General features: G+C 46.3%; 1 protein-coding gene across 2 annotated transcripts in view; it reads left to right on the plus strand.

The window, feature by feature from the left end:
* Nucleotides 1-1,545: 1,545 nt before the first annotated feature.
* The window catches only part of PDZK1 (PDZ domain containing 1), a 38,633-nt gene continuing 12,969 nt past the window's right edge, over nucleotides 1,546-27,209 (plus strand). The window contains exons 1-6 of one of the 2 annotated variants that reach the window (XM_036068782.2): nucleotides 1,546-1,614; nucleotides 17,457-17,668; nucleotides 18,358-18,607; nucleotides 20,311-20,447; nucleotides 21,282-21,477; nucleotides 23,834-24,030. In XM_036068782.2, coding sequence (XP_035924675.1) covers nucleotides 17,459-17,668; nucleotides 18,358-18,607; nucleotides 20,311-20,447; nucleotides 21,282-21,477; nucleotides 23,834-24,030 — 990 coding nt within the window. In that variant the 5' untranslated portion in view covers nucleotides 1,546-1,614; nucleotides 17,457-17,458. Of the gene's footprint in view, nucleotides 1,615-8,592; nucleotides 8,811-17,456; nucleotides 17,669-18,357; nucleotides 18,608-20,310; nucleotides 20,448-21,281; nucleotides 21,478-23,833; nucleotides 24,031-27,209 lie in introns of those variants that run through there. The other variant, XM_078072521.1, reaches the window with a different exon arrangement.

Here is a 27,209-nt window from a genome sequence, read left to right on the forward strand (position 1 = left end):
TAATGTTTCCCCTTTAGACCCTTGATTTTAAGAGACATTGACAAATTGGCTGGGGGCCCTGGGGGAGAAGCCAGTAAGTCATGGCCTAGGCAGATCACCTTGGGGAATAAAGGGGCGTTCATTGAATCCCAGAGAAAAGAAGCCTCCATAGGAGGCTACAGCAGCCTTCACATACCTGGAGGGCTGCTATGTGGACTGGAGTGGACTTAGAGTAGCTCCAGAGGGAACTATGAGGATTTATGGGCAGAAGTCAGAGACCTTTTGACTCAATATAAAACAACAACAACAACAACCCTCTAAAAACAACATAATAACAACTATTTGCAGATGATGAAGGTAAGTGAGACTCAGAGTTAGAAATGCATTACTCTAGATCAAACACCCAGGAATTGGCGGAGTCAGCATCTGAACACAGGTATTCTAATCCTGAATCAAGATTTTTCCATTCTCCCCGGCCATTTAGGAAGATACACAGCAGGCCCAGGGGGCATGGCAATCCTGGTGGACATGACCTGATTTGAGTTAGCTGCTCAGATGTTTGTCATTTCTGACCACTTCCCCTCTGGCTTGGGCCATGCCTTTCTTGGGAAAAGCCAAAGCCCAGCCAAGATCAGTAGCCATTCCAGCATGGGTGGAGGAGAGTGAGGTCACCCGTCCTCAGCTTGGGGTTTGCTTTGCCTTACTGCCTAGAGCCAATTCTTGATTTCCAGTGTGGGCTGAGGATCCAGTCAGTCAGAAGCCTAGCTCTGGGTCTACCTGTGTGGGTGCTGCTGATAGGGATGAGCTAGTGCTCTGGGGCGGCTGGGGCCCCTCCCCACTGCCCAGGCAGCCATGCTGGGGAGCTTGTGGAAATGCCTGCCACCTTCCCCTGCTGGGCTTGCCTGAGAGGTTCTGAGTGGCTGGAAGGGGAAAACAAGTGTCGATATGTTGGAGAATAGAGACAGAGCACCCTCAGGTGAGAAAAGGGGGCGAGGAGAGAGCACGTAAGAAGAGGAGGGGAGTCTGGGAAATAAGAGCAGGGCTTTTGCAGGTAGGTAAAAACTCCCAGGGGAGGAAGGAGGGTGCCTGAGGGGCTCTGCTCCATTCTACTGTGGCTTGTTGGCCCGCAGGCCTTCTACTAGGTAGGGGGTCGCGGACATTCCTGCTCCCCAGGGAGGCCTCAGTGCACGAGGATGCTCAGGTGGTGACCCGCAGCCCCGACCCTGGGATGGGGCACAGTGGAGGCTCCTCACACATGGAGTGTTGGTTGGTGTGACCAAGGCATTTGCCAAGGGAGAGAAGTGAGGAAGGCAGAGGTGCCTCCTCCCCCTCCCCTCCCGTCCCCTCCCTCCACTGCCCCTTCCCTTCTCTCCCCCCTCTTCTCTGGGAGGGGCGGGCCAGCGGCAGCGTCCCTCCGGGGGGGTTAGGCGGGCGCCAGCACTGGGCTGCTCAGGGCCCACCGGCCGGCAGGAAGCAGGGCAGAGGTCACTTGAACTCAGACCACAGGTCCCTGTTAAATACATCAGCTTTTAAATCAATCTTTGTTCAAAGTCCAGTGAGTTCCAAGACTAGAGCTCACCGGCAGAGAGAGAATTCCCTGGTGAACGGACCAGCTTTTCTTCTTCCCAGATCCAGGTAAGAGCTCACTCGGTCCCCCTGACTGAGGGCACCAGCCGCCCCGGCCTGAAACACCTTCTTTCTTTTCCCTTCTCCTTTTCCAAGCAGTGGCTGCCTGTCCAGGGCAGAAGGGAGGCTTATGGGGAAGGAGCCAGGGCCCTTTTGTGGTGGTGGTGGGGGTGTATTGTCCATACTCTGAGGTTCTCTCTGCTTGGGATGCCTGACTCTTGCAGCTTAGGGTCTGCTTCACAAAGGAATTGGTAAACCTCAGAAAAAACTTTCCCAGGTTTGCCTGGGGGTTTGGTGTGCAGCCAAAAGGGGGCGTGACAACAGACCTCACAGGTCACCAGGGGGATACTCCTCGGAGCTCCCCACTAGGCAAGGGCTTTGTGTATTAGAGATTTTCTTCTGGAAGCAGCCCTTCAAAGATAAAACCTAACTTAACGTTCCCACTGGATAATAAAAACAGGCATCTCCTCTTTTCATCACGTTATAGCACTAAGACATGAGGAAAAACCAGTGAGTTTCTAGGCTGGCTGAGTTTTAAAGCAACTGCCCCAGGCTCTACCCTTGGGAGTGTATAATTCTTTGGGTCTTGTGTGGGTCTGAAAATCTTTGTTTCCTTAACATTCCAGAGGATTCTGGTATGCAGCCAGGTTTGGGAACCACTGGCCACTTCCTAAGCAGAAGAGTCTAAGGGACTTAAATGTGACTTCATATACGGGCTCTCCAGCCAAGGAGACCTCTGGGCTGGGCTGCTTCCTTCCTCCTCAGCTGTCCCTGCAGTGTTGCACCGAGGGGCTTGCTCTCAGTCCCGTATGCAGAAGTCACAGGAGCTGGGTGTCTAGTCACCTGTAGTCACATGTTTTTCCTGCAGCAAATAACTCAGGGACTTTGAGTTTGTGTGTTATGACTAAGTAAATTGTTCTTATCTTGGACTCTTTTGTATGTTCTCTGCACCATAAACTATGAAGTTGCTGGTAATGATGTCTTGTGTTCATAGACCGCTAGCTAGACATCTGCTCCTCCAGGGGAAAGGACACGGGACTGGGGTGCACAGAGCCCGCGGCACGCTGTGGTTTGCTTGTTAATGACCCACCATTAGACAAGTCAGCCAACTGGAGCTCCAATTCCACCATCTATCAGCGAGGGCCTCTCTTTCCCCAGGGCTGTACTGAAAATAAAATTATAAATAGGACGTGTTTGAGGGGATTAAAAGCACAAATGTAAGGTACGTACATTTCCAGTGTGTGTGTCCAAAGGCTCTGTGGGAAGAAACAGGCTTGCAGTCAGTTGGGGCACCTTGTCCTGGTGTTTTCATCTCAATGAGCCTCTCTAGACTCACCTATAAATCAGGAGTTGGGACTAGATCACGGCTAACGTCCTCTTCAGCCCACCAAGTCTAAGGTGGAGCTCTAAGTATGAGGAACTTACTATCCTGCAGCTTGGAAGGCTGGCTCCTTCTCATCATTTGGGTATGAATCCAAATGTTACCCTCCCAGGAAGGGCTTTCCAAGCCAGCCTCCCCCTCCATCCCACCACCGTGTCTCCTTGTTCATAGCCTTTGTCACCAGAAGTCCTCTCGTGTACTTTGTACTTGTCATCCTTGCCAGACGTCAGGCTTCAGGAGAGCAGGGATCATGTCTTTCGTGTTACCTGCTATAATCCCACCTCTTAGGATGGCACCTGGCATAGAGTAGACGCTTAGATATTTAGCTAAGTGGAAGTTAGTGTGGCAGGGAGTGAGCTGCAAGAATAGAATCAGGGTGGTTTGATAAACTATTCTTAAGGAGCAGGTGCTTAAGAACTCATATTCTCAGATCATCTGAGGTCCTGGGTTGGATCATGTAGGGATGCACATCTCTGGTCACATCTTGGTTAAATGATTTTCATATTTGTTGCATAGGCGTTTGATGAGAGTAGCAAGTTCAACTAGACATGTTTCTTCAGGATCTCAGCAACTCCTGTCCTTGGCATTTTGTGAGGGACTGCCTCACGATTTCTTAATCTCATTGCTAAGTGATGAAGAGCATGGACATTGACACTGGGAAGCTGCACTGCAAGCAGACACATTCTTCTTCTCTGAGACTCTGTGTCCTCCTCCATCAGACGGGCACAATAGCACCTCATTGTAGTGTCCGGAGGACTAGGTGGGAGAATGCACGGAGGGCCTCGCACACTGTCGGTGCTACTGTTATGATGATCTTTTTTTTTTTTTTTTTTAAAGATTTTATTCATTTGAGAGAGACAGAGAGAGCACAAGCAGGGGCAGAGGCAGGGGCAGGGGCAGAGGGAGAGGCAGGGGCAGGGGTAGAGGGAGAGGGAGAGGGAGAAGCAGACACCCCCTGAGCAGGGAGCCCGACCTGGGACTCATCCCAGGACCTGGAGTTCATGACGTGAACCGAAGGCAGACACTTAACCATCTGAGCCACCCAGGCGTCCTTGTTTGATGATCTTCAGACAGCTTTGCAATGGGCATGACCCCGGGGAAGGAAGGGGCCCAGGCAGTGGCAAGGAGTTTTGATAAATAGGAAGGATAGCCGCTAGGCAACTGGATGGCAGCTCTGCAGGGTTTGCTCTTGGTCTGAGGTGGCCTCCAGCTTCTGAGGCTCTAAGCCTCACGTGACATAAACACCGGAGCTCTCCTGTGATCTGTAGGACTGAGCCTAAGGTACTTCCCAGTCTCACCTGAACGGCTTCTCCCTTTCCACATATACCTCTTCTCCGGGCTTTCAGAACCATTCACCATTCCTGAACACACCTGTGCTCTTCCTTTTTCCTGGGCTGCCTTCCTCCTTCCAGTCTAACTACTTGTGCCCCTCACACAGCATACACCTCACGGTTGGGAGGCTGGGGAGATGGTGAAAAGAGCCTAGACTCAAGTGGGTTTGAATCCAGGCTCTGTGGCTTATCCAAATAGCCATGGGAAACCAACTTAACTTTTCAGAATCTTTTTTTTTTTTTTTTCCACTTGTGGAATGGACCATTAAGATTAAATGTGAACTCCTGAAAGGTACCTAGGCTGGTGCTTGGCACTTAGTAGAAGCTCAATAAATATGTTTAACAATAGCAAGACATTTTCTTTTAAATATTCCAGCACCTATGCCATTGTTGGGTAATTATGTTTACAACTTTCCCCGATGCTCTACTGGGCTCTGCGAGGGCAGGACAGTGTCTAATCTGGGTAGGGCCTTGGGATCTGTCTGCCCCATGTAGGAACTAAATATAACTTGTAGATTATATAAATGACACTTGAAATTCAGACAATGGAGTGATGCCTTCAAACTGTGGTGGTCAGGAAAGGATTTGTGTTTAACTTAAAATTTGAACTGAGCTTTGAAAATGGGTAGGTTTTAAATTCATTCACTTGGAAGAATGGTTACTTAGGAGCTACTATGAATAAGTAATCAGAGAGGGGAAGGTACTCCAGGCAGAGAAGGTGGCATGAGCAAAGGGCAGGCTGGGTGTGGGTGACCACGCGTAGGCCAGTTGGGTATCTGCTGAGGAGCCTAGAGGAATGAGGTAGGGCTGGATTATGCTGAGCCTCACAGCCTGAGCAAGGAGTCTGGATTCTGCTTCTTGAATGATTCTTTTGTTTTTATTTATTTTTATTATTATTTTTTTTAGAGAGAGAGCAAGCGAGCAGGGGAGGGGCAGAAGGAGAGAGAGAATCTTAAGCAGGCTCCATGCTCAGCGTGGAGCCTGACACGGGGTTCAGTCCCACAACCCTGAGATCATGACTTGAGCCGAAATCAAGAATCACATGCTTAACTGACTGAGCTACCCAAGTGCCCCTTGAATGATTCTTTTAGAACCTGACATGATGAGGGCAAGATCTAAGGCAGTGAGTGGGAGAGCCTGGGGGCAGGAGGACTCTGGAACACACAAAAACAATGAGGGGATAGAAATGCAATGTCAAAAGATCTTGTAGAACAAGATGCCAGTTTGAAGGGATAGCCCCTGTTCCATCCAACCCTCAGAATGGTTTGGCTATTTTCAAGTTTTATCAGCTTTACCAGCAGCAAAGGTATCCTCTCTGAGGGCGTCTTTGTTCCCACACAATATTGACTCCATCCTTCTCCCAGCTTGCAGAACTCTCAGGTAAGCAAGTCAAGTGTGAAAGACCTTGACCTCCAGCTGAGAGTCCTGCCCTATAGGACAAAGTATCATTCATGGTGCCTGGGGGCTGGGGGTAGTATTGAGCACCAGCGGGCCAAATGAACTTTGAGATAAGCAGATTCATTCCTTATCATCATAAATGAGAAATAAGAATTACTCACTGGGCCTGGGGTCACTCTTTTCCACATAATGCTCGGTGGAATGCACTTCATTAATTTCCCACATGTGAAATCTCTTGCTGGTTAAGACCAAATGGTAACTGTGACAATGGGAAAGTAAAGTTAGCAAATACATATCTTAGGGTCCCGCTTATCCTTCTGTTTTTGACACTAATTCTTTAAAATGAATACACTTGAGTGTTTGAATTTCCACAGGTCTTGCTTTTCCAATGAGGAATCCAGGTGGCCTTAAGTGTATTATCTGCAGCAGAGACATAGGATCTGCTCTAGGTGAAATGTTTCTGAAGAAAGATGAAATTGAATTGCCTTTACCTCCTCCTTGCTGGAGACATCTGGCAATACCAGCTGGGACATGATAGAGTTCCTCTGATGCTGTTGGAAGAACTGCGTGTCTGAGGCTCTGAGGCCGGCCTTGAAGGAAGGCGGACGTGCCAGGGCAGGCGGAGGCCTGGTCAGGGCCGATGGCTGTTGGCGATGCTTGGCCTGTCCACATGCTGACTTAATATCGCACCGTCTCCACCAACGGTGTTTTTCTGACAGAAGTCTGGTGTTCTGTCTGTCTCACTCATTACACAGACGCACGCCAGTGGTGAAGGAACATTCTCCGTGAGGGCGCGACGTGCCGATACGCCTGGCCAGGCTTCCTGGGAATGTTTCCTTCTCCTTGCTGAAGTTCCAGGGGTTTTATAGACCAGCAAGGAGTTCGGTGCAAAGTGAATGCCATTCAGGTTGAATGTTACCCTGGGCTCCCACCCTCTCTTCCCCTCAAGCCTTGATGAAACAGAAATAATTTCTTTATGGTACATCCTAGTTACACAAATAGCCGTCCACAGTCACAATTACCAGGGTTAAACATTATTCACCTGCTGTCTTGCTAAGTTATTGCTGTGTAGTTTTTCATGGCTCGGGTGTTGGTTACATAAGTGCCTTTTGAGGAGCGACTAAATGTTTTCTTTGTGGTCTGGTACTTACTTTGGTTCCCGAGTATTAGGTAAGATAGTGCCGGGTCCATCGTGACTAGCGGTTGTAGGGGACGGTGTTTGAAGAATAATCCTGCTGCATCCTAGACAGAAGACAGTCCCTGGGGCCCCTTCTTTCCTGATGAAGTCATTGCACTTGGCTATCTGTCACAGGTGATAGCACCCTTCTGTTTCTCTGCCTCCAAACAGAACGCAGTTTCTCCTATACCCTTTCTTTAATCTTTTGGAAATTCAGTGATGGATGCTGCCTGGTAGGTGAGCCTGTTCACTTGTTCCTCCCTGGCTACCATGGTCCGTACCTGGAGCAGCTTTCCGTATAGAAGGTCATGCTTCCCTCATTCATCTCCACCCTTGTCTGTTGCTTGGTGCCGGCCCTGCTTACCTCGCGCGCACACCTGTTAGAGCTCGTCTGCTTCCGGCGGTGGCAGCCCCTGGCCCACTTAGTCTGCAAGTTTTGTAAAAGCTCCCTGGAAACTTACACTTCCTTGATATATGGTATTTGGTTCTATTTTTGTAATTCCCTGGCTTTCAGACTTACATGCTACTTCTGGGGTCCGAGAAATCGGAGTTCGTTATGTGAGTTTTATTTCATGAGGAACAAAATCTTCAGGACTGTCTTTCCGACGACGAACCCTCGGCTTTGCAGCAGATGCAGAATCATGGGCCTGATGATCAAGGTGCCCGCTTACCCCCGGCCCATCCCTTCTTGTCTGCTTCAGAGAGAAAGCCCGGAATGCTGCCGGAGTGTTCTCACAGAAAAGGGGTTCGCGTGGCATCGGGGCTCCCACCGGACAGGGAAGACGATGTGCGTGGCTCGCCTTCTGAGCCCCAGATACTGTGCTTAGATGCTTTACATGGTCTAACTTAGGTCTCCTTCACTGTGTCCATATGCATTTCCTATTCCAGAGGTAACTCTGTCTTCAGCTCAAAATTAACGACGTCACCCATGTTCTCACAGCTAGAAAGTGGTGACGCTGGGGTTAAAAACTGGGTTATCCCTAAAACTCTTGTTCTTACTGATATCCTTTACCCAGACTTGAATGATGTGGGAAGAAGGAAATAAAGATACCAATTCCGCTTCACATTAGCTACATACCTAGACATTTCTTTCAGACTTTTCTTGACTAGAAATAACTCTGTTCTACAGATCTTTTAAGATGACTTTTCCGTGTCGACCCCTTAATTTTTGAAACGACTCCTTCCGCCCCTTCCTCCTTCTCCCCATTCATCCTGCTCAGCCAGCGCCCGACACTCTTCATCTCTCCAGCCCTACCCTCGGGCTCCTCTTACCCGCCAACTCACGTTGGTCTAACATTCCAGCTCTGCGCTCATTGTAAGTATAGCAATCCTCATCTCCGAGCCTTCTGTTTTTTGAACATGTCAAACCCCGACTTAGGATAAAAGTTACCACTTTCTCCTTCTAATCTTGATGGACACTGTGGTGAGAAAAAGCCACAAGAAGCCATCCTGACTGGTCTGCTATCAGTTAATGAGATCGGCCTATCTAATGGGAAAAGAAAAATTAACCTAAGTTGTTTCTTAGAAAATTGTATTCAGTTTGTTGACTCATTGTAGTGAAACAATGCTGTGGCTATTGGAAGTCCTTTTTGGCCAGTGGTTATAAACTGCCAGCCCAGGGGCTCAATTCTGTTGAGTTTACACAGAGTTTCTTAAATATTTGAAATAGCTGTCAGCTTTTTACAGTGGGGACATCTTGCATAAATCTGGATTTCCAGAGTCTCTTGAGAAATCGGCAGATCCGGCATTCCGGGTTCCTGTCCCCTCCCAGCAGCTGTCTTGGTGCCACACAGCAGGAACTCCACAGGCCTCTCCTGAGCAGCCCCAGCGATTTGTCAGTTTGAGCCCACCGGACATTTTGGTGCATAGCCTCAGAGTTCCCGATTTGTCTTACTCTGCAGGAGAGATCGGAGCTGAGGTAAGTGACCTCCTTTTCCTCTTTTTCTCATTTTTTATTTAACTTCTGCCCTAGTGGAAATATTCCATCCCATCGAGGTGAAATCCATTTCCTGTGCTCCCTGTATCCTCCCTTGATACGCCAACATGCTGCTCATTTTCTTCACAGTCAGAATAAAACCATCAGCCCTGCTTTCCCCTCAAGCTGCTATCCCAGTTCTCTCTGTCATCTGTTTCGAGATGTGTCTATATTCATTGCCTCTGTTCCCGTTCACTATCTTCTCAGGCCCTTCTCCGTCCTTGACTCCCATGTTCTAAGCTTAGTGACATGTTCGGTTTTCATTCGCTTTACCTCTTAACGTCATTTTGCATTGTTAATTACAATCTTGAAATGCTTCTTTTCGTTTTGACTACGCTGTAAAATCTTGGCCTTCTGATTATTCCTTCTCTGCTTCCTCTTCTGATTGCCTGGATATAGGATTACCCCAGGCCTTATCCTGGGCCCTCATCCCTCCACGTTCCTACTCGGGTGCCTCCCCCAGTCCCTTGTCCCTGAGCTCCAGGCCCACACTCCCATCTACCTGCAGGATGTTCTGCAAGTCCTCTGATTTAAGCCCATCTCAAACTTTGCCGTCACGTTTGTCACGATGACATCATCTTTTAATGGTATCACTTTTCTGTTAGTCACCAAGGCATGAGCTTGGTTTTCTCTGACGCCTTCCCTTGGCAACAGCCAGTCCAAGTGGAAGGTGCATTCGTCTCCCTGCTGCTATAATCAGAATACCACAGACTGGGCGGTGGAATGTGTGTGGGCCTAAGCAGCAGCAATTTATTTCTTCCCAGTTCTAGAGGCTGGAAGTCCAAGATTAAGATGCCGGCAGGGTTGGTTTCTTCTGAGGCCTCTCTCCTTGGCTTGCGGATGGCCACCTTCTTGCTGTGTGCTCACATGGCCTTTCTCTGGGTGCACGCACTCCTGGTGTCTCTTCATCATCTTACAAGGATTCCTGGATTGCTTCCCCTCCCTGTGACCTTATTTAACCTTCATTATCTCTTTGTAAAGCCCAATCTCCAAATATAGTCACCTTGAGGGTTAAGACTTCAACACAGGAATTTTGGGAGGGACCCTTCAGTCCACACAGAAGGGGAGTCTAGGGCTTAAAGGAGGAGAGCTATCAGAGTTGGGCGGCAGGAAAAACTGAGCTAAGGTCATAAATCCAAGTAACCATGGCCTTTATGGAGCAGCAGAGAGAATGGGAAGACGACTGCAGAAGGAGAGTATGCTCGTTGCTCAGAACGGAGAGGAGCCTTAAGCACAGCCGAGTTCAGACTGAGCGGTGGCTTCAGGACCGCTCAGTGTGGCAGAGGCCCCTCCCCGCAGCGCAGGGCCCACAGCAAGCCGCCTGGGGGCGAGGCCAGCGGAGGCTGGGGAGGGGGACAGGGGCCCCTGACAGCGGCCGTACCTCCTGCTCACTGGTCACAGCGAGTGTAAGTAAGTGTTTTGGACATCTGTGTTATGGAAACTGCCCCGTCTGTGGCCACCTCCGCATGGAGAAATCGGAGGGGACGGGATCGAAGAGTCGATAGCATCTGTCCTCGCGGTAGTTGCTCGCCACCGGCCCGTCGGCCCTGTTCTCGCAGCCACCATCCTAGGGCAGGGCCTTACTGCTTGTGAGGAGGGTTATGACGGCAGCCTCTCACCTGGCCTTCCCACGGGGCATCTTTGCTCCGGTTCATCCCACCTGCGATTCTTGGAGCCCAGCTCCGATCCTGTCATCCCTCTGCTTGTAAGCGTCGAGCTCCTTGGGCTGGCCTTTACAGCCTAATGTGTCACCATGACAGAAGGACATGTTGGCTGTCCCTCAGTCACGTTGAGTTCTTAACTCTTCTTTGACCATACCCGGGAACATTCCCACTTCCACACCTGATGTTTACATTATTCTCTGTTTAGAATGTTCTCTTCCTACTTCTATACCTGCTGAAATCCTACCTGTCTGTTGTCAAGGTCTACATCAAGTGCTACCTAATCCATGGAGCTTTCCTGAGCTTGTCCCCTGTTGTAGGTCTTATGGCATTTATACTCTGTTCGTAGTGGGAGCTATTTTTGTATTAAAACTTTTCCTTCACCCCTCTTCAACTATGCCTTTGAGAATAGAGCTGGTTTTTAACTTTATCCCATCGACCACTTAAGAGTGTTTTGCATTTAAGTGTGAGGCAAACATTGGTGGCATGGACTAATGAAATCAGGTTTGGGGTCCTAGGTCTTTTTGATGTTCAGGAGAAAGTTGAAGGACCTTTGTTCATGATCCTAAATAGACTTCACCCACTCCAATATGCTAACTGAAGAAACTAAGGAGGGGAAGAGGTTGGTAGGGAGCAAGAAACTGTGAGGTAGAGTGGGCAAGCACCACTCTTCCTCAGGGGCTCACGGGATGACTGGTAGCATCACAAGATGACTGGTAGGGCCTCAGACAAGAATGGAACTTGAGACTCCACCTACAGGGTGATGGGGGAGGAGGCATGGCCTCTGCTTTTAAGATGGTTAGATTTAGGGGCCGGGGAGTGGCCCCACACGCTTAATTCATAGAACAAAGAGCACATGGGAACTGTTCAAGGTTGTTTTCATCTGCTTGATTCTGTTTGTCTGGCTCGGACCTGGGACTTGCAGAGGGAGGCACAAGGCCCAGACTAAAGGTGGCCCCACACTCCTATACTGTTGGCCAGGGCATTGGCTATAGTCAGAGCTGGATCCCAAAGACCGCAGAGTGTGGCAAGGGCCTCCCCTAACCTAGCTGCCCCCTTGGTTTCTCATGTTGAGTAAAGGTGAGCTTAAGGGGGCTGTTAATAGTTCACCCAACCTTGACATTCTCTCTGACCCATGAAGGTGTTATCCCAAGACTGAGGAGAGGAAACAGGAGTTAGAAGCAGCAAGGGGTGGTTTTAAGCACTAGTTTCTTAAGCTAGTGGGGACGGTTTTCAAAATGTGCATGTTCAGGTTTCAAGCTGGGAGATTGAGTCAGTAGATCTGAGGTGAGGCGTAAGCATCTGTTTTTATTTTTTATTAGAGAGAGACACAGCGAGAGAGGGAACACAAACAGGGGGAGTGAGAGAGGGAGAAGCAGGCTTCCCGCTGAGCAGGGAGCCCGATGCGGGGCTCGATCCCAGGACCCCGGGATCGTGACCTGAGCCGAAGGCAGACGCCTAACGACTGAGCCACCCAGGCGCCCCTATTTTTACAAATCTCTATAGGTAATTCTGGGGGCCGGTGGGGGCCAAAAAATCAAATCTGTAAGGTGATGGTGAGGGTTCAGTGAGGTTCTCTATCAGGCCTGACACGTAGTGAGTTTTCAAATGGCAGCGTGATTTATTATTGCTGGCGTCACCTGAAGGTCTGTCGATTTCTGCTGTTTCAGTTAAGTATATCTGTTCACTCAGATGAAACCAGATGGCGCCTTTGGGCATAAGTGGACAACTCCCAGGATTGAGGAGATGAATGAAAATCCTACAATTCTTGCTTTATTTACTTTTCTAGGAGCTGTCCTTTCTTTTTCCTCAGAATTTGATCTCTCCTGACTGTGTTTTATCTGATCTTTAGTAACTTCAGGATTCTTTTACCAAATAATACCTGGAAGCTCACAGGTGTTAGACAAACTCTGTTTTGGAATAGGGGATGTTTCAGTGACTTTTGTATTGAGAAATGCTTTGTGTTTTTATCGGGCTCCCACTGACCTTCAGACTTTCAAATATTTTTAGATCATGGATTTTTGATGAGCTGAATGGCTTTAAGATCCCTTCACTCCCACCCCTGTTTCCTATACTGGGTAGGCTTATGAGCATTCGTGCCTATGATAGTTTTTTTGTTTTGTTTTGTTTTTTTTAAGTAGGCTCCATGCCCAGTGTGGAGCCCAGCACAGGGCTTGAACTCATGACCCTGAGATCAAGACCTGAGCTGGGATCAAGAATCAGATGCTCAACCGACTGAGCCACCCCGGCACCCCTTTATGATAGTTTTTAATTAGAAATTTCCACATATGTGGGGTGCCTGGGTTGCTCAGTCGGTTGAGCATCTGACTTCGGCTCAGGTCACGGGATCCCAGGGCCCTGCAATCTCGGGATCGAGCCCCGCCCCGCATCTGGCTCCCTGCTCCGCGGGAGGTCTGCTTCTCCCTCTGCCCCTCATACCACTCATGCTCTCTCTCTCGCACTCTCTCTCTCTCAAATAAATAAATAAAATCTTTTTTTGAAAAAGAAATTTCCACATATAACTATTATCTTAGAACAGAGAATGGTCTATTTTTTTATTTTTATTTTTTCTTGAAGTATAGTTATTGACGCAGTGTTTTTTTGTTTTAAAGATTTTATTTATTTATTTGACAGAGAGAGACACAGCGAGAGAGGGAACACAAGCAGGGGGGGTGGGAGAGGGAGAAGCACGCTTCCCGCCAAGCAGGGAGTCTGACGCGGGACTCGATCCCAGGACCCTGGGATCATGACCTGAGCCGAAGGCAGACACTTAACGACTGAGCCACCCAGGCGCCCCTGTTGACACAGTGTTACATTAGTTCAGGTGTACAACTTAGTGAGTGGACAACTGTGTTGTGCTATGCTCAAGTGTAGCCACCGTCTGTCACCGTACAGTACCATTGACTGTATTCTCTGCGCTGTACCTTTCATCCCCATGACTGCAAGCCTGTCTCTCCCACTCTCTTTCACCCCTTTTGCCCATCCCCCACCCCCTTCATTCTGGCAACTATCGGTTTGTTCTCTGTATTTATGGGTCTGTGTCTGCTTTATTCGTTCCTTTTTTAGATTTCACATACAACTGAAATCATACAGTATTTGTCTTTCTCTGATTTATTTCACTTAGCATTATACCCTCTGGGTCCATTCATGTTATTGCTAATGGCAAGATCTCATTCTTTTTTATGGCTGAGTAATATATATATATATTTATATTTGCTACTGGCCATTCTGACAGGTGTAATATGATACACCTTGTGGTTTTGATTTGCATTTCCCTGATGATTAGTGATGTTGAGCAGCTTTTCATGTATCCCTTTGGGAAATGTTTATTGAGGTCCTCTGCCCAGTTTTAACAATCAGATTGGGTTTTTTTGGCAGAACAGAGAACTTTTTGATGTGCAAGGTGACAGGGCAGGCACACTTCCCTATAAGTCCCACAGGCACCGGGATCAGCTGAATGGAGTCTCACTGCTTCCTTGGCTAGCCCTGCTGAGGAAAGTCCTGCAGCTTCCAGCCCCAAACGCACAAATGGAGGGGAAAATGAGATGACTTCTTAGCCTCAGCCAACAGCTGAACTTTCCTGGCTTTTTGGGTCTTGTTGATGTAGGTCATGCTCCTCTCTGGAATAGCTCCCGGTTCAGACTTCTGCTCTGTGTGCAGGCTGCTGGTGAGGGGTTTGACTAGGGGTCAGAGATGGGCCCATGTCGATGGCTGCCTGGGAGCTGAGAAGCCTTGACCTGCCTTGGGCTCAAAAGAGTCTCTGGGTGCCCCCAGCTATTTCTGTCCTGTGGAAAATAGCCCAGTGGCTTCAATTCTTTCTTCTCTGGCCCCATCCAGAAGTCCTAGCCACTCTCCTCTGTCGTCATTGCCTCACCTTCCCGACTTCTAAAGTGTGCCAGACGTTCCTTCTTGACCATGGGCATATTATTCTCTTTCCTGGTAGCAATAATCTAATTCTTTTGGAAGAAGGTAGTCTCTGAAGGTATGATTAATAATTAAGATTGATTAAAAAAAAAATCTCTGGCTCTCCGCCCTGACCACCAGCCAGCACTTTGTTCTCTTTCCCACAGGCAAGCAACTTTGTTGCCAAGAGTTGACTTTCTTGCCAGAACTCAGCAAGGGTTATAGCTTTCTTTCATTTGCAGTATTTTACTTTGGCTATCTGAACTGGGGAATAAAGCCTGCTGAAGATTTAACGGACTCCAGCACTGGATGACTGCTGGTACCGTGTTATAGAAATCCATATGCCTTCTCTAGTTAAATACCTGCCCACCATAGGGGTCCGATCTGGATTTTCTCAGGAAGCAGAAGATGGGGATGGGGGTGAAGAAACCGGAATGAGCATCCTTAAATACAAAGATCCTTCCTCTTAGGCCCTGTGTTCCAGAGTCCCAGGCATCCTCATCACGGAGCAGTGATAATCTTGCTAAAATCATGGATCCCAACCCTGACTTAGGAGCCAGAGTAACACCAGATGAACCCAGGTCTGGAGCTGGACCAGAGCCCAGCCCTTTGGCTCCTAGTTGAATTGTCACTTGGCAAAATGGCAAAGGAAACGGTTTTAGGGCTCCAAGGGTCCCATGGAAGTCCCGGCTTTTGGGGCATCGAACTGCTTTTCTCTGTTGCTATGGTTGAAGGTGTTCAGTATTTCATCAGTGTGGCATGGGCACCAGCGTCAGTGGCTGCTTTGTGGGGAGGGGCTGACGTGGGGGCAGGAGGCCGGAGGGGGCTCAGAGCCATTTCTCAGCCAGTGCCTGAGGCTTCAAAGATACAAGTGCAGATCTGAGTGATTGCCGTCTGGTTGGTTGAGAACTTTCACCAAATAAAAAAACAACTTGGGATTTTGCCAAGAAATAGAGCTTTGTCTTTCCTTGTGTGTCTGTTGAGACCTAGGAAAGTGATGCCTCTTACCCCTTCCCTAAACATGGTACTGGTCTGGCTGGCAAGGAGGTTTCACTTTCTATCTTTGCAGACCTTCAGAGAAAGCGATTATGATCCTGTGGCTGACACCCAGGGTGTGAGATGGCTGAATTTTGGGGGTGGGTGCCTTAGAAATGAGCATGCATATGTTGACCACAGACCGTCTCATCTTTTGACGAAAACACAGCATTGAATGGCCTTTATTTTGATTATTAGGACATGTTGCAGATTTTGTGGGCTTTGGTTGAAGTTTCTCTATAATTACCTCCAAATTTCAGAGGGCTTTGGTTTTTTCCAGTTTTTAGTCCTACGAAATTGAAAGTTGAGAGGGATCTAGAGGTGAGTTTGGATATAGATGTGGGTTTGAGCTGGAAAATGGAACTGATACATGCAGGCCAGATGCTCAGCAGAAAGGAAAATAAAGGTTCAGGCAGCCCAGGTGCCTGAATGTGAGGAAGCCCCCCTCTGGTGGTGCCCAGTTCCCCCCAGTACCCTTCTTCCCCGTCTCCTCCCAAAGTGGTGTCTTTCTGGCAGCAGGTCATGCTCCGAGAGCTGCTAATTTCCCCCAGGGGTGGCCGCTGACCACACGATTGTGGCTCCACTTTTCTCTTCTCTGGGGACGCAGTGGGGAGGGCTCAGGCCCTGGGCCCTTGGCGAGAGATCACTTGAAACGGTGTCTATTTGTTTGTTTCCTCGACTGCTTAGTCATTCGTGCCGCTGGGGGCGTGGCTGCCGACTGCTGAGTGGCCAAGCTGTCCGGCAGTGGGAGCCTTTCTGCCCCGTTTGTACTGGGTGTCTCTGTGGGCGTGAAGGCCAGAGATGGCTATCTGGAATCGCTACGTTGTGGCTGCTAGGGGGCCTGGAGGACTTCGCTGTCTCTCCTCCACCGCACCCTCCACGCCCTCGGCGCTCCTCTGTTCCTGTCCCGCCAGGAGGGAAGGGACAGAAGGTTTAGTCTCTGATTTACTGGTAGGGAACTCAGGCCTCTGCCTTGCACCAGCCATTCTGGCTTCCATTCTGATTCTCCTGTGAAAGAAAATGCTTCAGCCAAGAGGGATGGATGACACTGGCAGGAGCCTTCCCCGTAGGAACTGGGTGCCCAAGCCCCAGCCGGTGCTTTTCGCACTTGTCCTTTCTTCTGTGGCCCAGGACCTCGCTCCTGGCAGTGGGGCAAAAGGAAGGGCAGGATGGATGGAAGCAGAAGCTGCTTCAGGTGGGAGAAGTGGGACCCGGCCCCAGGAGTCCTTTCTCTGGGGGGCATCCCTACTCTGCTCTGACGAGAACTTCAGGGTCCTGGTCAACCACTTTTCTATCTCCTCTCCAATAGATTAGGCCAGCTCTGAGGGCTGGTGTCTCAGTTTCCACTTGTTTGACATCTTCCTGATCCGGTCCTACCTCACCTGACTCCCACTAGTCCTTCAGGTCATATAGGAAAGTCATTTTCCCAGGAAGCCATTCTTAACTCTGTCCGTCCCATTCCCTACTCCCAACGCCCTTTGTTATATTCTGCCTTATCACTCTGTTCTTGCCTAGCATATCACTCACTATGTGTTGTTGTAAAAATACATTCTCCCCGATATGAGAGGCAAAGGATAGGTCACAGATTTATCCTCAAGGCCTAGTCCTTGAGGACTAAGGAGGCTCTTCAAATATTTGAATGAAGGTGGGCTTAGATTTTCTTAAAATTTTTAGGTCAGGTATTTAAACCTACTTTCTTTAGATCAGGGGACAAAGAGGAATTTAGTTTTGGAGCTATTGAAACTGAAAAATCTGTGTCCAGGACCCAGCCAAATACATGGGTCTGAAACTCAAGTAAAAAGATCATCCTTGGGAAATAGACTTGGAAATTATTAGCAAGTCCTGGAAGGTGGCCTCCTACACCCCCAGTGTTGCTACAGTCTAGATTTGGCATGGTTAGAAGAACAGGATCATGGGAGAGGGAGGACAAGGGTTCTCTCTCCAAGCAGATTTTCTTTCCCATGGGTTTATCCATTTTTTTTCATCACAGAAATGGCTTCCACCTTCCATCCACGAGAATGTGAGCTGTCTAAACAAGAAGGGCAAAGCTATGGCTTCTTCCTGCGAATCGAGAAGGACACTGCTGGCCACCTGGTCCGGGTAGTTGAGAAGGGTAGCCCAGCGGAGAAGGCGGGCCTCCAGGATGGAGACCGAGTTCTTAGGATCAATGGTGTCTTTGTGGACAAGGAAGAGCATATGCAGGTGAATGGGACATCTGGGGTTCTTCTTCTAGGATCTCTTTAGCCTCCACATCTCTGCTGATAAGTTTTTGGGGTCAGCGGAGATTTCCCAGCTGCCACTGGCAAGGCAGACCCCTTTATGGCTATAACTTCTGCCCACTAATCAAGTCCCCTCCAATTAACTGGGAACTGTAAAATTATTCCTAGATTGAATAGTGTCAGAGCCAATAGGCATCAGGTTTGCTATATGCCAGGAACTATGCTAGGCAATTTCATATTCATTATTTTGTTGAACCCTTATCACAACCCATGAGGTCACATATCACCATTTCACAGAAGAGGGCTCAAAGGCTCAGAGAACTTCGCTTGCTGATGTGTTCATGCAGTGAACACATGGGAGGGCCTGACCTTACCCCAATTCTGCCTACCTCCTGGTGGATGCTCCTTTCACTACGCCATGCTATTTCCATTAGCCCAGCTAGGATTTGGCCACACTCTGGGTTCCAACAGTGCTAGAGCCCCGCCCCCTCCAATCTGTACCTGGATCTTAGGAGGGATGGGGTCTAGATGGCTGGAGCACCACCTGCTGACTTTTTGGGCTTCAGGGGTCAGCATTCAAGAATCTCTAGATCCAGTGAATGAGCCAGATGGTGAGCATCCCCTATGGTGGCTGATAAGGTTCTTGGTTAGTTATCTTTTTCTTCCTCCTAGGTTGTAGATCTGGTCAGAAAGAGTGGGAATTCAGTGACTTTACTAGTCTTGGATGGAGATTCCTATGAGAAAGCAATGAAAAAGCAGGTAGACTTGAAAGAGTTGGGTCAAAGTCAGAAAGAGCCGAGTGTGAATGATAAGAAACTGCCTGCTGTGGTGAACGAAGGAGCACAGACTCGGACTCAGCCACGGCTCTGCTACCTGGTGAAGGAGGGGAACAGCTATGGCTTCTCTCTGAAAACTGTCCAAGGTGAGTCGAGGGTGGAATTTCCAGAAGAAAGATATTGTTATTGGTTACTGACTTCTTTGACAAACTTTTCAGATGCTATGGCTATCCAATTGCAGCTTCTCCCTCCATCCCTCCTTCCCTCCCTGGCCCTTCCCTTGCTTTGACAGTTGTGCAATGAAGGATCAAAACACTGGACCCAGCACAGGGTGGGGAGGGCCACTGGTCACTCTTGTCCCCCAGTGTTTTTTAGGCTGAGCCTTGGAGGCCAGAGGGTTAGAGGGCTGATGCTTCTTTGTTATTCTTTCCTAGCTGCCTTAGGGTGAGGGTGGAGGGGAGAAGGGGGAATAAAAGGCAAGAAAAAAGAGATTCTTTATAAGAGCTACTTTTGAAGAAGGATGATATCTTTACACTTCTGAGTGCCCAGGTGATCATTTATTCAACAAATTCTTGAGCACCTGTTGATGGGCCAGACCCTGTTACGGTTGCCGCAGATGCTACTCTACTAATCATCCCCCCCCAACCCCGTGACATTGAAATAGGACCTTCAGCTGTGGCCTAGCCTCCATGGCTCTAAGGTGCGTCCATCAGCAAGTACTAGAAGCTCTGTTTCTAGAATTTCAGAGATGCAGGCTGGCTTTTGCTCAGTTGGTCATGGTTCTGTGATGGTGTCTCTGGGATTTAGGTTAGAGCCATAGAGGCTATATAAGCCTTTTGGTTCTACCTTGAATGTTGCTCCTCCCATGTTCTTCCTGCTACTGGAGGAGGGCTGGTCATAATTGGGTAAGTAATAAATAGCAGACCAATAGTAAACATAAAATTGTTTCCAAGGCTTATTTAACCTATAGTAAGTGACATAAAGTAGCTGTAAGAGGTATTTCTCAAGTTTGTCCATTATTAAACATAATGGCGCAGGTGGTCAAGGGAAGCTTGGCATTTCTTAGAAGTCCATTATCAGCAAAATGGTGAAAAAATTATCATAATTCAGATTTTATTCATTTGACTCTTGTGCTAATGTACATAATAAATGGTTTAAATTAGCTTTATGAAGAAGATGTTTTCTTGATGACAAATATATAACAAGGTAATGGGAGAAATTTTAAGGCAGCAGTTTATACTGTTATTCCTTACAAATGATTTATTTTGTCATTGTGAAGCTACCCTTTGCCTAGGTTGAAATATTAATATCTTGAAAGAATTGACAGCATTTCTATAAGAAGCACCTAAATCGCATCATCTACTAATCTAGACTGACTGTACATGTGTATACATCCCGGCCCTTCTGTGCCTCTGTCCTCTTAAGCCTGCATGAGCGAGATTTAGTGACTTCATTGGTATGTGATGGTTGGTGATGGTACTAATTAAAGAAGACAGAATGGAACAGATGCCTTCTAATTCCACAAAGGCGAAGAACAGGAGTAAGATACAATGATGCAGCATGGGCATGGCTTGGTGCTTTCTGGTTCAAGAGGCCACTGCCCTCTGAGATTCCTTCCTTGCATTCAGTTGGGCTCAGAAATTCTATTCAGATCAATAGAAACCAACCGAATAATGTCTGTGTCAAGCTTTGTGCTAGGAGCTATAATTTTAATTCTGGGATCAGAAGCCCAAGTCTATTTGAGTTAGCTTTAAAACTGGAAGTTGTAATTTTACGTTATTGGGAGAAAACCCTTTATAGTTGGACTTTCTGTGTAATGGAGTTGTAATGCTTGTCCACACCCTTGCAGGTAAAAAGGGAGTGTACATGACGGATATAACGCCTCAAGGTGTGGCTATGAAAGCTGGTGTCCTGGCTGGTGATCACTTGATTGAAGTGAACGGAGAGAATGTCGAAGATGCCAGCCATGAGGAAGTGGTTGCCAAGGTATAGCCCAGAGGGCTACTTTTCTTACCTTTCACTCTGTTCTTATTGGAAGTGACAGGAAGACACGAATGGTAGTTTATGATGGGAGGAATATAATGATGAGAAGTTAACGAACCCTTTGTATTAAGAGGGAACAGACTCACTAGTGGTGTCAGCAGTGTTAACATAGGGTTTTGGAATAAGGCCTTTGCTAGTTTCAGGTTTTCGGAGAAAAGCATTCTAAAGAATCGTTAACTTTAGTTTTTGGATCTTATTTGTACCTGATTGGGAGCCCCCTCTGAATTTATAACAAAGTCGGTTTTACTAAAATGTTTTAATACAAGCTGGCAGATAACCAACGTGGTGAGGGATACAAAGCTACACATGGGGAGTGTTGGAAGACCCGTTACCCCAAATCTTACATCCCAGCACAGTTCCATGACACATGGATAACACTCTGAGGTTTTCCTTTGAGGTCATATGGAACCTTGAAAACTGACCAACTTTATCTTTTCTTGGTAGAATAATTTTTCAAAATAGACCTTAACTTGATTTTCCAAACTCCTTTTCTAGACTTAAGTACCTCACTTAAGTACCCTTCTGGGTTTTCTGAATTCTAGCTCTCACGTGGGTTCAGTTAGCATCTGTGTGGGTGAGGGCATACACAACTGTGGACGTGGAGATAGTGTTGACTATTATTGATGGTAGGTGGGAGTATCATAGTTTAAACTTGGGCCTTACATTCCATCTTTTCTATCGAATCTAGAGACTGTGTGCCTCTAGGAAGAAACTTCCCTGCTTCCCAGCATTGTTCTTGGAGATGGCTGTCAGTCTTACCTGTGTGTGCTGTTGCAGGTGAAGAAATCCGGAAGCCGAGTCGTGTTCCTGCTGGTGGACAAGGAGACTGACAAGCTCCATGCTGAGCAGAAGATAAAATTCAAGAGAGAAACAGCCAGTTTGAAATTGCTACCCCACCAGCCCCGGGTTGTGGAGATGAAGAAGGGAAGCAATGGCTATGGTTTCTATCTAAGGGCAGGCCCAGAACAGAAAGGTAAGGCACTGGAAGAACAGAAAACCTGGTGGTGTAACCATCTAATTCTTCACCCACTCTGACTCCAGAGTTCTGTTAGGCCCCTGAGTCCCTACCAGCTGCATGAGGGGACAGTGAGAGACTAGAGAGCATGGCTGGGTCATTTTCCATGGGGGCCATCATGGGCATCTCAAGGTTTCCTTAGCAGAATGATAAGGCAGAATTTTGGATCTGGGCAGTAGTATGCTGTAAATTTGCTCTCTGGAAAAAAAAAATGCCCTAATTTGTAGCATTTGTTGATTTTTTTTGTTTATTTTTTTGTGGTGTAAATACTCCAAATATACCTGATTTCAAGCCACGAATATGCTGTCACAGAATGCAAAGTTGAGAAGTCTTGAACAGAAATGGTTCTCACAAGCTGTTGTGAGCCAACTCCAATACACCACTGGATCTGAGTCAGGGGTGTGGGTCGGGATCTGGGAAACAAATAGAATCCGGAATCTTTCTGATTCCTTATAACTCAACAAGGAAAGAACTAAGGTCCTTATAGGGAAGCTGAATATATAAAGGAATGCAGACTCAGGCAAACTGTTGTTCTAGACATTGCTATTTTCTTTTCATTATGTATATTTATGTTAATTCATCAAATATTAATTTGATTCATATTATATAAAAACATCCTCAGGGCCTTATAGAATATCAAGTGAATCAAACAGGAATTCTTCAGTCAAGGAGCCCACTATTTAGTAGAGGAAATACACACATATGTCCATAACTGAAGGTGGATGGTGAGGGGCACCTTAATGTGGGGTAGAGTAGTATTGGAATTCAAGATTGGAGCAGTTTTTTTACTAAAAAAGTACTGGAAGGCCTCATGGTAGAGATAGCAGCTGAGCTCAGGCTTTGTAGTGTGAATAAAATTTGGACAAGTAGACGGTATGGGGACAACGAAGGCCATTCCATGAGGATAGGATTGTGTGAACAAAGCAGGGAAACATGGGTGCCGTTTGATTGGCATCTAATGCGTGGCACAGAAAACGACGTTAGAAAGGTAGGTTGGAAAGAGATGATGAGGGCCTTCAATGCCAAGTTGAAGAGTGTGGACTTGGCTCTGTAGTTGATGGGGAGTGAAAAATTTTTTCAACAGTGTGAGAGGAAAAAATTAAGCCTACAGCATCTTGGGGCTTTATATATCTCAATTACTCCTAATAATTCTGCAAGAAGAATTTCTGAAATTGAGGGCAGGGAGAAGATACAGTAATTATTATAAGGACAAATAGTTGTGGCTTAACTAGGATCAAATTCAGGTCTTGTTCAGTTCTAAAGCCCTCACTTGTGCCGTTGTACCCAGGAATGACTTGGTCAGACCTTGCATCAAGATGAATCTGAAGGCAGATCTGTAGTGGAGAAGGTAAGGATTAGGGGCAGGGAGAGCAGTTGGTGAGGTGTTGTAGTCATTAGGTAGAATTTAAGGCAGGAACTAATACCACATGCACTTAGGGTAGAAGAAGTGGGGCCAGAGAAGAGATGTGTCAAATATTAAGGTAGCATCAAATGACCTAGCAGTTGATTAGAATATGGGGAGTGGATACTGAGGAAGAATTGATGCTAAATATCAGTGACTGGGGTGATGGTGCTGCCATGGTCAGGTGACAAGGGGAGGAGCTTTGGGATGTGGGAGATGGGCAGAGATGACTTTTGGTTTGAATGTGTTACATTTGAGGGACCTATGGGCTATCTAGTTGGAGATGCCCAGCAGCTAGCTGGAAAAGTGAAACTGGAGCTTGTTAAAATAGTGGGAGGGACAAAAAAAAGTGTGAGAGATCTAAAGGCATCTGGTGAAGACAGTTCAAGTCAGGAGAGGAAGGGTAAAGGCGCATCCTTGAGGCAAGCACACACAAACACGTTCACAGTTGAATACACCCAATTGCTACTAAAATGCCAGCATGTGTTTCCTAGGCTCTGAGTTCTTTGGTTTTGTTCTTCTTTCTTCTTCCTGACCCATTTTAATGGCTTAGCTTCTACATAAGATGTATGGGTACATGGATGCTCACTGACTTCCTGGGAACTTGCTGACTCTTAATGCTTAGCATGCTATTTTGTCAAGATTGAGTCTCAGACACTTTGGTAACAACCGGATTCTTTTCTTTAAGATCCTTTCATCAGTAATGGCTGAATTTGTTCCTGGAGTAAGTTGTGGGCAGGGAATGAGGCTGGATAGGGTGCTTATCGTCTTCCTTGGGTGCCAGTGGGAGGGGCAGTCGTATGCAGCGTGCCTTTTAAATTTATGTTATCAGAGCCTTTGGCTTCAGCAGAAATTCGACAGCTTAATTTAGGGGTCTTTCTGATAATTTTATTTAATTTTGGGGGAGGGTAGGTCAAGTCATCAAGGACATAGATTCCGGAAGTCCAGCAGAGGAGGCTGGCTTGAAGAACAATGACCTGTTAGTCGCTGTCAACGGCGAGTCTGTGGAATCCCTGGATCATGACAGTGTGGTAGAAATGATTAGAAAGGGCGGAGATCAGACTTCGCTGCTGGTGGTGGACAAAGAGACGGACAACATGTATAGACTGGTAAATAATTTAAGGCCGCATATTCATGCATTAAGGTTGGGTCCATTCACTCAAGTCCTCACACTGTGGCTAAGTTACCACTTTGATTTTCAAACTGGAAGGGCATAACAATCATCATTAAGGCTGCACTGAAGTTCAAACTGGTAGTGATAAGAGAATGCCAAGTGATTGGTACATGAGTTTTAAGTCCTTAGATTCAAAATTTTGAAAGAATTTGCAAATGTAACTATAGAATTACTTTTGGTAATCTGAGAAAAATCTATGAACAGTAGCCTAGAAATAGGCAGATGTAGCCCTACCTTTCCCAAATAGGAAACAACCAGATTTTAAAACTATAGACCAATTAATTCCATTAACCCCACATAAAAGCCTAGAAAGGATTATTAAACAGCTTCTAAGCCCTTAGCAAGGAAATAGAAACACGAATTCACCAAGACTAACCTTAGTGTCAAACTAACCATATTTGCTCTCAGCTTTTAATCACAACAGGTGTTATCTGCATGTTTTGTTTTTAAATAATCTTTTAATTTTATCACAAGAACTGAGGTGTTCAGTCTAGCTTAACAGACATTTGGGGGCCTTCCGCCGATACCATCTGCCTCACTACGTGATGGTCACAAAGATGAACAAAGATGGACTTGTTCCAGGTGATATACAATAATGGAAGCATCCAAAGGTGCATAAATAATGCAGAGGGAGGAATATGGTAGGGGGTGGTATTAGCCCCTTTTTATAGATTAGCAATTTCTTAGTCTCTCTAAACTTCATTTTTTAAAAAGTCACCTACCTCAGCCTGTATTTGAACCCAAGTTCTTAATTCATTATACCATATACCCTCTCAGCACATTTTGATTAGCAATTTTAAGGTACTGTGTAAAGAAAATTAAAGAGTGAACTGGATGATAGAACAATTAATGGGTTTTTAGCTAGTTGTACAACCATACCTGAAGAATAATCGATACTGGAACAATGTCAGTCTGAATAGATGTCTCCAGTGGTATGCTTCTTATCCTAAGCTAGTTTATTACCACATTTGGATGGAGACATGGAAAACATTTAATATACTTAAGTCATACAGATGGCTTAATGTGTTGATGGGTAATTAATTTACTGGAGATTATAATATTCAAAATATCCAGTCAGGATAGAAAGAAGAATAAAAACTAGTAAGTTTAAGTTTAAACAGGAATAAATTTCAGGTACTAAACTAACTTAAAATGAAATTGTATGAATACCAAATGGTGAGACCTGATTTGAGGACTACAAAAAAAGACCAGAAACCTGATGATACTCTAAGTAGCTGCCCCCACCCCCAAAAAGGCAATTTAAAGTTACCTTAACTGACACTTGGCCTTCGGAGATGACAGTACTACTGTACTGAGTTGTTCAGACCATACTTGAAATGACCAGTAATGTAATCTTGGGAAAGTTACCCTCCCTGTGCTTGCCTTCTTAGTTGTAAGATGGGGATAGCTACTGTGAAGGGTTATATGAGGTAATATTTAGAACATTCAGAATAATGCCTGGCACATAGAAATGTTGTTTGTTAAGTCAACACCGTGTGCAGTTCTGAGAACATGACTATAAGAAGGCCAGTGTCAAGAAAGGTAATCAGGGCAGAGGTTTGGGAAATCACCATGTGAATATTTAGTTTGAATAAGCATAGGCTTTGGGGAAGAAAGGAGAACATCTTCAAGAATTTGAAAGGCTAGATGGTAACTATGTAAGGTGATAGATATGTTAATTACCTTGATTGTGGTGATCACTTCACAATGTGTCTGTGTATCAAATAATACTATGCACCTTGAATATATACAATTTGTCACTTACACTTTAATAAAGCTGGAAAAAACATGAAGGAAACATTGACAAACTTGAAAGTAGAAATAGACAGTTCTACCATAATAGTTGGGAGATTTCAATATCCCATTCTCTATCATGGATAGAGCCACCAGTCAGAAGATAAGGAACACAAGGACTTGAACAAAAGAAACCAACTAGATCTAACAGAAATACAGAGCACTCTACCCAACAACAGAACACATTCTTCTCAAGGGCACATAGGACATTCTCCAGGATAGACCATATGTTAGACCACAGATTAAGTCACAAGAGCCAAAAGATGGAATCAACCCAAGTGTCCACTGTCAAATGAATGGATTTAAAGATGTAAATATAGTGTGTGTATGTGTGTGTGTGTGTATGTTCTTCATATGTGTATGTATATGTATATGTATATATAATATAAACATACATATATATAAAATATACACACATATATAAATATACACATATATACACACATACATATAAAAGAATTCAGAAGGCTATTACATGCAAGAAGTCCTTATTTTTGAGGTGTTCTATGGGGCATAGCTTAATCAAATAGAGAATGTCTAGGGAGCTAGCTTTTGGCTTAAGGACAGCTGAAGCTGCCAGAAACAGGGGGAGCCATTTTTGCCAAGTGGTGACCTCCCATTTGGTGGGAAAGTTTAGGCAGAAGTCAGGAGGTCACTGCTCTGGCTGCTGTAAAGGGGATTCTGGCATCAGTGCTTTTCCAATCCCTCCTGATTTTATGACAATGATTTAACTATAATGTTCTGGTTTAATATGAGAGAACTTTGATCTAAAAAGATGCCTGTCCCCATCTTCTCCCTCCCTCCCCCCAAACCCCCTCTAAAGTAGGTTACATACAGGGGTGGGTGGCTCAGTGGGGGATCTTTGAGATATATCGTTGAATAAAATAAACACCTAAAGCAGTTCCTGGCACATATTAGGCACGCAAATAACTGAAAGTGAATAAAAACTCATTGACTGTTTAATGTTACTGTACTTACCTTCAAGATCAGCTGCTACTATCACATACAGTTGATTTGCCTGTTGGGTAGTGATGTCAGAGGTATTTTTGTATGTAATGAGTCACTGATACTTTCCACATTTTTTTTAAAGATTTTATTTATTTATTTGTCAGAGAGAGAGGGCACAAGCAGGGGGAGTGGCAGGCAGAGGGAGAAGCAGGCTCCCCGCTGAGCAGGGAGCCCAATGCAAGACTCGATCCCAGGACCCTGGGATCACGATCTGAGCCAAAGGCAGATGCTTAACTGACTGAGCCACCCAGGCGTCCCAACTTTCCACATTTTAAAGACAGAGAGAAATGTGGGACATTTGCAAGTATATCA

This window comes from Halichoerus grypus, chromosome 5, assembly GCF_964656455.1.
Source record: "Halichoerus grypus chromosome 5, mHalGry1.hap1.1, whole genome shotgun sequence".
Classification (NCBI taxonomy): Eukaryota; Metazoa; Chordata; class Mammalia; order Carnivora; family Phocidae; genus Halichoerus; species Halichoerus grypus.